The sequence below is a fragment of the Egretta garzetta genome, unplaced genomic scaffold (genome assembly GCF_000687185.1).
Source record: "Egretta garzetta isolate BGI_Z169 unplaced genomic scaffold, ASM68718v1 scaffold250, whole genome shotgun sequence".
NCBI classification, from domain to species: domain Eukaryota; kingdom Metazoa; phylum Chordata; class Aves; order Pelecaniformes; family Ardeidae; genus Egretta; species Egretta garzetta.
Genome location: NW_009258294.1, coordinates 402,814 through 414,504, shown reverse-complemented (window position 1 = coordinate 414,504; position 11,691 = coordinate 402,814). Strand labels below are relative to the sequence as shown.

Below are 11,691 nucleotides of genomic sequence, written 5' to 3'. Positions count from 1 at the left end.
TCTGGAGCACAAGTCTTATGAGAAGCAGCTGAAGAAACTGGGGTTGTTTAGGCTGGAGAAGAGGAGGCTGAGGGGAGACCTTATCGCCCTCTATAACTGCCTGAAAGGAGGCTGTAGCGAGGTTGGGGTCGGCCTCTCAGGTAATGGGCAACAGGACGAGGGGAAATGGCCTCAAGTTGTGCCAGGGCAGCTTTAGGTTGGACACTAGGAAAATTTTTTTCACCAAAAGGGTTGTTAAGCATTGGAACGGGCTGCTCAGGGAAGTGGTTGAGTCCTCATCCCTGGAGGTACTTAAAAGCCGGGTAGATGAGATGCTTATTAGTGACATGGTTTAGTGGTAGGATGACAGGGTAAGGTTAACGGTTGGACTTGATGATCTTAAAGGTCTTTTCCAAACTAAATGATTCTATGGAGAACTATCCCAGGTTTCTCTGACTAGCATAAGAGAAGCACAAGCTTCCTCTTCTCTCAGACTTATTTTTTACTTTTCTTCACCATGACTCATTGTCTAAGTTGCTGCCTTTGGAAGTTGTATACCTTATCAGTTCATTGTAAGTTAGTTTTCTTGGATAACATAAGCAATCAAAGTAAATATTTATTTTAGGAGTTGATTCTTGAACAGAAAGATGAGGTAGATCCCTGATGTATCTAGAGGAGTTCTGGATACTTTTACATTTTTCCTAAGTGTACTGAGAAGGAAAGGAATGACTAAGGCTTTGCAGAAATCCCAGCCCCTTCTTGCTGTGGACAAATTTGCCCTGTCAACTGAATAGACTGTACAGAAAATTTGACCCACAGGTATAAGGTATCAGTGTAAAATCTCTGTGGAGAGATACTCCAGACTGAAAGTCTCATGAGAAAGAGTGACTGGAATGCCAAGTGTTATGCTATACCTGCAGTCTTTCTGAAGGACCTTGAAGAATACTTTTGTCTTCAAAGGTGGAAGCAACCAGACTTAAGAGAGGGAAGGGGATGGAGTTTTGTGCAACAAGTAAGAGTCAAGGGCTGCTGATGTGTTGGGAACCAACAGGGAAACACCTGTGAAACGCCTCAAAGGAATTAGGGCTTTTTCCTTTAAAAAGGTGACACAGTTGACAGCCCAGCTTAAATGTCTCTACACCAATGCATGCAGTGTGGGTAACAAACAGGAGGAATTGGAAAAAACTGCACAGCTGGAAAGCTATGATCTAATTGCTAGCACTGAAACTTGGGGGGGACAAATCACATGGCTGTAGCACTGCAACGAATGGCTATAAACTGTTCAGAAGGGACAGGCAAGGAAGGAGGGGCAGGCGATATGCCCTCTGTGGGCTGATTGCACAGAACCGTCTTCAAAAAACAGCGATGAACAGGTCAAGAGCTTGTGGGTTAAAATTAGAGGCCAAGCCAACAAAGAAAACATCATGGTTGGTGTTTATTACCCACCACCCGATCGAGGGGAGCCTGTTGACAAAGTGTTCTTACTTCAACTGCAGGAAGCATCCTTGCAGGCTCTGATCCAGCTGGGAGACTTCAGTCACCCTGATATCTGCTGGAAAAACAGCACAGCAAGCTGTAAGCAGTCCACAAGATTCTTGGAGAGCATCAGGGATATTTTCTTAATCCAGGTGATAGACAGCCCAACCACAGAAGCATTACTGAGCCTGCTGCTTACGAACACAGATGAGCTACCTACAGACATCAAGATTGGTGGTGGCCTGGTCTGCAGTGATAATTCCCTGGTGGAATTCTCAATCTCAAGGAATATGGGCCAAAAAGATTAAAGTCAGGACCCTGAATTTTAGGAGATTTGACTTTCAGTTGTTTAAGGAATTAGAGGATGGGACTCCCTGGGAAACTGCCCTCAGGGATGAAGGAGCAGAACAGAGCTGGCAGATCTCTAAGGACAGTTTTCCTAGAGCACAAGAGCTCTTGATTCCCATGTGTAAGCAATCAGGCAAGAAGTGCAGGAGACCAGCACTGCTGAGGAAGGACCTCCTGGTCAAATTAAAGCATAAGAAAGAAATGCACAGGCAGTGGAACCAGGGACATGTATCCTGGGAAGAATACAGGGATGCTGCCCAGATGTGTAGGGTGGGATCAGGAAAGCTAAGGTGCAGCTGGGAGCTGAACTTGGCAAGGGATGCAAAGAATAAGAATGTCTTCTATAGGTACATTGGTCAGAAAAGGAAGATAAAGAAAATCTACCCTCCCCCCCGATAAATGAGACAGAACTAGTGACAACCAACATGGAGATGGCTGAGGTACTGTATTGGGTTTCTGTGGCAAGGTCTTGGTAGTGGGGGAGCTACAGGGGTGGCTTCTGTGAGAAGCTGCTAGAAGTTTTCCCTGTGTCCACCATAGTCCATGGACGTCCACGGTGGAGCAGATCTCCACCTGTAGCCCGTGGAGGACCCCATGCCGGAGCGGGTGTATGCCCGAAGGGAGGAGGCTGTGACCCCATGGGAAGCCTGCGCCAGATCAGGTTCCTGGCAAGACTTTGCGGACCTGTGGGGGGAGGAGCCCACGCCAAAGCAGGTTTGCCGGCAGAACTTGTGACCCTGCAGGGGACCCAACACTGGAGCAGTCTGCTCCTGAGGGACTGCACTCTGTGGAAATTATGGAACCATGCTGTAGCAGTTCGTGAAGAACTGTAGCCCATGGGAACTTCTCACATTGGAGAAGTTCATGGAGGACTGTCTCCCGTGAGAGGGACCTCACATGTGAGCAGGGGAAGAGTCCTCTTCCTAGGATGAAGAAGCAGCAGAGACAACGTGTGATGAACTGACCTCAACCCCCATTCCCATTCCCCTGCGCCACTGGGGGAGTAGGTAGAGAAACTGGGAGTGAAGTTGAGCCCAGAAAGAAGGGAGGGGTGGGGGGAAGGCTTTTAAGATTTAGCAGTTTTTCTGCTCTCCTTCTCTGATTTTGATTGATAATAAATTTTTTTTTTTCAAGTTGAGTCTGTTTTGCCCATGATGGTAACTGATAAAATGATCTCTCCCTGTCCTTATCTTGACCCACGAGCCTTTTGATCTACTTTTCTCTCCTCTGTCCTGTTAAAGAGGGGAGAGATAGAGCGGCTTTGGTTGGGCCCCTGGCGTCCAGCCAGGGTCAAACCACCACAGGTACTCAGCAACTTTTTTTGCCTCAGTTATCACCAGTAATCTCTCTTCCCACATCTCTCAAGTCCCTGAACCTCAAGGCAGGGACTAGGAGAATGAAGTCCCTCCCACTGTCAGAGAAGATCAGGTTCAAGACCATCTGAGGAACCTGAACATATACAAGCCATGGGACCCAATGAGATGCATCCCAGGGTCCTGAGGGAACTGGCTGATGTGGTTGCCCAGCCACTCTCCATCATACCTGAAAAGTCATGGCAGTCAGGAAAGTCCCCAGTGACTCGAGGGAAGGGAGTAACACACCCTTTTTTAAAAAGGAGGACCCTGGGAATTACTCATTAGTCAGCTTCACCTCAGTGACCAGTGAGATCATAGAACAGAGACTCCTGGAAGAGATGTTGAAGCACATGGAATACAGGGAGGTGATTAAAGACAGCCAATATGGCTTCACCAAGGGCAAATTGTACCTGACTGATCTAGAAGCTCTCTACAACGGACTGAATGTATCAGTGGACAAGGGAAGAACTACAGACGTCATTTACCTGGACTTCTGTAAGGCCTTTATTACATCTGCACTATTGGTCACATGGAGACAGGTCTATTCACCCCTACCAACACTGTAGGGTTTAGTTGCATATATCACTTCACATTCTCTTCTTCTGCAGGAAGGGTTATCTCATATTCACAGCACAAATTTAGATTCTGATGGTAGTAATATATGTTGATATCTAAGTCTTATTTCTGTTTTCCATATAAATATTTGAAACATACTTACAAGTATGTCGCTTCTTAGTTTTCTAGTTTTCTAATGTAATTTTCTAATAAGTTTAACTCTACTCTTTTCCTGGGCTGCAGAATTTAATTTCCATTAAATAATTTGAAAATAACTACCTTATTTTTAACTGTAATTGCTAAACCTATATTGGTATGTCATACACATTTTTATCTAATTTACACATACAAAACGTATCTAGGGTATGGCCATGCTCAAGGAATAACAGTTTTTCTGGAGAGGTAGCCTACATTGTTTATCTGAAGATTATTTCCAAATGTCCATCTTTTGGAAAGGTCATGGACAGTAGCTTAATATAGACAAAAAATACAGTTAGTGTATTTTCTGGTTCTGCTTACAACAGTCTCTTAGAGTATTTAAGGCCAATTAATTCTTCAAATTTCATCTGCCATTATTGTAACAAAAATCTGCAGCTTTTCATAGCATATAAACTAAGGTAGCTCTCTGTGTGTTTATAGATATACGTGTATGCATTTTAAAATTTTAAATGCAAAGTATGAATAGGGAAGTAAGTACAGTCCAGAGGTAAAGGGTATACTGCTTATGGCATACAGCTCAACTGATGTGCACTGTGCGTGAGTGAACAAAGGCAAGACAGCTTACCAAAAAATCAGAATCACATGAACAGAAATGAAAAGGGCAGTGTGGTGAGAAAGCTGTCCTCAGGAAACAGAGCAGTTCAAAACAAGGAATAAGGCTGAATTTGTAGATCAATTAAGTTTTCAGGGTTATGTTTTTAAAGATTATATTTCTATGTTATGTTTATTTATGAAGGTTTGTAAAAACTATCCTGAAACAAATAAAAATGGGAACAGGAACAGAATGAAACAAAACACACAAGAGAGGTGCAAATCTTTACACAGATGGCAATATGTTGAAGCAAAGAGGTTACAAATAAGGAAACAGCTAGCAAAATAGGTGGGAAAGAGCTTGAGTTTGAAAATATAAAGCTGGCAATCAGTGTAGGAAGTACAGAATGGTGAGGCCATACCTTGAATACTGTGTTCAGTTTTGGACCCCTCACTACAAGAAAGGCATGAGGTCTGTAGACCTCAAGTGCCACTGTAGACAATTTTGTATAGTCAGCAATATAGTAATCATTCATTTCCATAAGATACACATAATTTTAAAAATTAATTCAATACACAGTAGCTGCAGAGAAGAACTAAATGATCTGTAATAATTTTATATGCCTTTAAAAAAGTTTCATAAACAATTAGATTTGCAAAATAAATAAGTATGTCAATGCAAAGAAGTATCTGTAGATTGTTAAATTTCTCATACTACAATTTTTTTTAAATAAAAACATGGTTTAACATATTGCAAAAACCCTTTAATGTGACCAAGAAAAAATAAACAGAATGGATGGTTAATTTTTTTTGAGTAATCTGAAGAAAGTAAATCACAAATAACAAAAAAGTAATTATGATAAGTTCATTTACAGAAATTCAATTTTTACTTTTAAGCACACAACAGCAAATGGTATTTGCTCCTCTGAAAAACAGTGATTTTCTAGCTGATGGCAAATAAACGGTAAGCAGACTAGTTCTTGTGCACAGAGAGCTACATACAAAGGTTCTGAAAAATTGCCATGGAGTCAGGAGTCTAATATGTAATAATATCTAAACACCTATTAGTAGAGCTGCAGTCCAATCTCTCAGTGTTGCTATCACAAACACTTCTCACTCCTAATTTGAATAAATTTTTAAACTTAGGATAAAATGTCACACTACTTTTTAGATAAGCTGCCACTAACTCCTCCTTGTGGTTGTGAGGAGGATGAGGAGGTATGCTATAGTTATTTTTTTATAAGGTTATGCTGGGCCAAATAATAATCCAAACATTTATTATCCCCTTTTTTCATGGTACAAGCAGTTTTGGCACAAAGCTCCTTACCTCTTTTTTTTTTTTTTTTTAATTCTGACATAATGATATGGTTAAAGTGTGTCATTACAGACTGGTTCTATCTTTGGCATTTATTAATTTATTAAAAGTTTAAATGATATGTCAATTGCAATAGCAGTTTTGGCAACCTGAACACATGTCTAGGAACTTAACTGAGGCTACAAATTCATTCTGCACAGTTAATTTAGAATATTATCAGCTGTTTCACATGTTATCAGTTTCTATGTCGAGTATAGAGCCATCTTACAGTAAATATACTTTTAGAACAGAAATCTAAAAAGTATTCTGTGTTATCACTTTCCTGAACACACAGAAGAATTATTATTACCTCTGCATGCTGATCCTTCTAATTTTTTAAAGAAACATAATCCTGTTTGTACATCTATTCAAATAATAAAAAAAGCATACTTTTGAAATCTCCATCCCCAAATGTCAACGGATAGGCTCCTGGTTTTTCAATCTTGTACATTTCCTCTATAAAAAGGATTTTACAATCATTTATTGTGTCTTCTGGGCCCCTGAAAAACAAAAAGAATAAAAAGTACATTCAACTTAGTTCCTCAGACCTAGACTCTGTACTTTATGAATCCTAAGCAATGAGATAAAGCTAACTAGCACCTTCTTTTTCATCACTGATAAGATTCTTTATTTCAATTCACACACAAAATTCAGTCTAGTACTGTAACTTCTAAGAAAACCAAAACACAAAACTCACATAAAGAAAAGACTACTCCATTAACCTCAGACTACCTGGCAGTTGAGGATGTCCCTACTGACAGCCACCCATAACAGAAGTAATTCTACTTCTAAAATTTTTTTTTGGCAAACACAGCAGACCAGATAAAATAATGTCCTTTTGAATACAACATATCAAACACTATTATAGAAGTATAGTGTCAGAAATGAACCAGAAACATGACTTAAATGACACAATGATATATGCTACTTCAAACCCAAAGAGTAAGAAAAGCAACAGAAAGTTTCAAAAGCCCTTCTATGCCTTCTAAATGTTTTGGAAACCTAAGACCCAATCCTGGAAAGACATGTACAATACTGAATTATGTACTGTAAGTAGTCCTGTTAATGTCAGGTTTCACTGCAAAATCTGTTCACTATGGCTCAATGATGAGTAACAAACACTCCATGACTCCACAACACTAATGCTGAAAGAATTCTAGAGAAGGATTAGGAAATATTAAACGTAAAGTTTTTCACCTCCTCTTATTATAATCTCTTTGTATTTACTAGAATTCTAATTCAAATGTAAATGTATCTAGGAAGAGAAGGCCATAAAGCCACCATCAGTTTTAAAACACTGCCTTTTCTTCCCTTCTCAGGACGATATTGTGCCTTCTTCAACTGCCCGTTCTCCTACCATTTTCAATTTACCACCTAATCTAGAACTAAGTAGGAATTTTCAGTATAACCCATATTGGAAGTATTAATTACTGAACATAGTCTCACTGATTTCATTGAGTCACATGACGTTACTGATTTCAGAATTGAGCAGTGTGACACAAGAGAAAGGGATTTACTAGGTGGAAAGCTTTATTTATTGCAGGGTGAGACCCAGCCATTAAAAATAAGAAATCTGAAGACGATATGCGTTTGTTGAACTTCTTCCCTCTTCAAAAGTTAATCTAATTCTGTTGTACTACTGCAGTCCCTGTTTTGGTTCTAGAGAAACACTTCAAAACTGAAACTACACAAGCAACTAAACGACTAGAGATCACAAATACCATAGCTTGAACTATTAAGATTATAAAGTTTAACATTTTACCAAGACTGTGATGTTTGTAGTTAAAATGTCCAGTGCATCCTGCAACACAAGAAATAAAATAGGTTTTTTTCTTCTTTCTTACCCAAACATCAGATGTGCTGGACATAATAGAGAAGTAGTAGCACACAGTCAGCATAATTCCAAGCTAAGGAAGAGTGAAGATTATACGCTTTTTAAAGGCTTTATTATGAATGAAAAAACAAACTATTGTATTGGTTACTGTTCAGTATTTGAAGGAGGTTGTGCAAGATTCAGCTAAGCAAAGCTGAAGTGCACTGCACCATTACAAGTGTCTCTTCAGAAGCAGAGGAATAATGAAAATTAATAACTGTAAAGATAATGATTAAATATTGCCACACTGGAGACTATTTTCCAGGTGAAGACCACCAGTAAGTTAAAATGCTATGTTTCTTTCAAATTATTTAGAGTACAGAAAGGCCTGAGAATATGTCTGAATTGGGTGAACAAGTCTTCCAAGCCCTATTTCTAGGGTATCTGCAAGAAACAATAACAGAGGTGACTTGAAAATCCTTTTGAAGAAAGTCAGATAGGTGACATATCCCTGTAAAAAGGTCTAGGCTGCAAAACTAAATCAAACTATAGACAGGTAGGGAAACAAGATACGGGGTCCATATTAACTATGGATAGCCACAATAATAGAACACCTCCAGAAATACCAGGCTTCAGTCTGGAACCTGTTGCTCCTCACTCTCTTTTTCTGCGCCCACCACTTCCTTTGTGCTGACTCCAGTTCTTAGACTCTGCCACATGCTGACTTAACTAAAGCAGAAAAAAAATAAGCCAGGGAAAAAACCACAGGCAACAAAACACCATTTGGTGGCCCTGAGCACTGCAATGTTTAAGGTCTCCATGGAACTGGAGTTGAGAGGACTCTGACAGTGTCTTTATTCACCATAATTGTCTTTTAAGTGTACCAACAGCTGTTTACTTAGGCATCTGTATTTATTTTGACCTTTTCTCTTCCTTGAAGTTTTTGGAGGGAAAACATTCCCCATTGTTGGTCATATGCATAAATAGCAAATACTAGCAAATTTCAAACAGAATATACAAATGCTACATCAATGCAAATACATCCATCAGATAGAGAACAGTTTCTTTTCTTGACTGGGAAAATCATGTATTTAAGATAATCTTCATTCGCACACTAGGGGGCAATACATAAAAGCAGTTCTGGTCATTGTGGGTAATGGTCCAATGCATGGTCCAACCACCCACACTAGAATGCTGGATGCCAGCTTCTGTTATGACAAAGTATGTCTCTGTCAATGTAAGGTTATGGAACTTCAAGACTGTGAATGGGTACTAGCACTTAAATTCCTCCAGCTGTTACCAAATCTGCAGCTCTACTTAAAGCACAATTTCCAGGTTTGGTTGAAAGTGAACAATGTAACTGGAAGATTGTCCCTAAAACAGAAAAGCACTCCCAAGAACGATTACCCCTCTAAAAGGACTGTGGGTGCCAGTACAGGGACTGTGGGCCTCTCTGCAAGGAAGGTGAGCATAGAAGCTTCTTTCTTCTGCAGTAGCACGCAAAACCACTTTGAGTGATCTTCAACACATACCCATTAATTCTCAGTCATAAGAGCACTATACATTCAAATACAGAGAGAACAAATTGTAAACATAATCTATGGCAGGAAAACCGAATGAACAATTACAGACTCAGCTTCTCAAAGGATCAAGGTTATTTTTATGCTTATTTTCTCTACCTTGGAGAGTCTTTTCTTAACTGCCCTATACTTCTTGTTAGTGCTAGATTATTTAAAGGTAAAACCAAACCAAACAAAAAAAAAAATCCCCTGACACTCTCTAACGCTATAAATCTAGTTATGTTAGGACCTTCCTTAGCTATACCACTGCTTGCCTGTCTATCCAGCTTGATCCCCCTAGGACTTATTTCTAACATAGCTCAAAAGAAGTGAATCTACTTTAAAACCAAAACATAGAATTATGCCTTCTTTCACCTAAGTAACGTGAAAATTTATATTCATATAAAAATACATGTGTTGGTTTGTATATCTGTATGCTTACAAAGCAAAATAAAAAATAAACAATCACACCTTAAACTTTAAGGAGATCTACACGGAAAAGACAAAATATTCATAGAAGTTGAATAATATGTTGGATATTAGTAAGCATACAACTACATGGGCATCTACAGAAAATCTGAAGCATAATTTATTAAGTTGAAATCCTATAAAGCAACAATAGTGACAGTCTAAATGTAGCAGCTACAAACATGACTTTACCCAAATCATGGGATACTGAGCTACTCTCAAATTTCAGTACACTTCAGACAAATTTCAGCATATTTGCATAGTGTATTTTTCCCCATTTTTTGTATCTTGCGAATCTTCAATGCATGTGTAGTCTAAATACACTATCCTTATTATGAGAAAAAGTGCATCTAGGAAAAACTTGCAACATTTCCTCCCCTCTCTCTACACTGCCTTATTGTTTAGAGCTGTTTTACTTTAATTTACCTCCTTTTTTACTGCATTTTCTCCAGAAATTTAGAAAGTAGTTGCTTAAAAAAAAAAGAAAGCTTTTCATCACATGTAATTCTCTGCATACAGTCTTTAGACAAAAAGGAAGGTGGCAAAACTCCATAAAGCTGGACTCACAAATCTACAGATACTTATGTTCCTGCTATCCAGATCTTTGGGAAACAAGCCAAACCTGAGCTCAATAGAATATTTATTAGGAGTAAATTGCACCGGTGCCAAGTTAAACTACTAAAATTATTTTTAACTACACTGATTATCACTTTTTTTTCTCAAAAGATACCATGAAAAGATTTGTAAGTTGGTTCAATGGTGCTAGTGTTCCAAAAGGCACCATGGCAAAAATTTGGGTGAAGTATGCAGAAGCGTGGCTTTTTATCATCAACTTTATCACAAAAAATCACGTATCATCGCAACCTCAAAGTGTTGAAGCACAACATACTTTTTTATATAACTAGTTAAATAAAACAACTCCTCTAATTAATACCAGACAACCCTCAAAATAAAAAAAATAAATTCAGTTGCATTGAGGCAACAATTGGTAAAAGCATGTTCTTCTCTCATAGCACTGGAATCCTACTGAATTAAGCAATACTATTCCCATACCTAGATGGAACTGATAAAATAGACAGAATTAATTTCTGTGTCATGTATTAGTCATGACAGACATTCCTTCACTTTTGGACATCTCCTGTGTTTTTCCTTTGGGATAAGGGCACCCAGAAAGTAGTTTTCAGACTGTTTTTCCTCAAAGATAACCAGTATTTGAACCAGAGAAAACATTTTATTTTCTGCTATGAGTTACGTGAGGAACAAGTAAATGCTGTCAAATAACTTTACAAAGCTGGAATGTTCCAACAAATGTCACGGCTGCATATCCAGAACTACCAAGGAGTATAAACTACCATCGTGACAGGTGATCACTCATAATAAATGGGTAAGCCTTACCAAAGCTGAAAATCTCTGCTCAGCTAGTTGCTCTTAAAAGACTAATTCTTCTGCCACCTTACAGATAGAATAGCTTTACTAATGATCAGGCTACACAAAATTTGTCTTAAAAATTATGGTTATGTAATAAAATTTCAGTTATATTATTCTGGCAAACATACACAAGAAGTATCACCTTTCTTCATTTCTTCACCTTACCATACCAAAAATGAGATTAAAAAAAAAATCTTGACTTATACATTGCCCATTAGGCATAGTAAATGGGACTGCATTTGTATTTCATGTAAGTACACTAAATCCTTTAAAGAAATTAAATACCAAAACAGAGCCAGACCCTTCAATACAACAGAGTTCCTAATACAGGCTTTCCTTTTAGATAGGTTAGCCATAGCCAGATAAAAACCTTCAACTGAACCTTCTTATATCTGTACTTTTTTCCGCCACACTTCTTTTTTTTTTAAAACCTTCAGGCTGCAAAACACTCTACATACCTAATCACAGCTGACTAAAAGTATAACAACTGGGCATTATCCTGCGTATTTCAAAGGTCAGTTTCCAAGAAAACAGAAGCTGCTGGGTAACAATTACCCCACTGTGAAAAGTCTAACAGTTCTTATGGTCTGAGAGATTCAGTTACAA

The 11,691-nt window shown here is 38.6% G+C and overlaps 1 protein-coding gene across 1 annotated transcript in view; it reads right to left on the bottom strand.

Moving 5' to 3' along the window:
* UHRF2 (ubiquitin like with PHD and ring finger domains 2) overlaps window positions 1-11,691 on the bottom strand; it is a 91,983-nt gene that overhangs the window by 31,594 nt on the left and 48,698 nt on the right. The window contains 1 exon segment of the mRNA XM_009638230.2: window positions 6,208-6,317. Within this exon segment, the coding sequence (XP_009636525.1) occupies window positions 6,208-6,317 (110 nt within the window).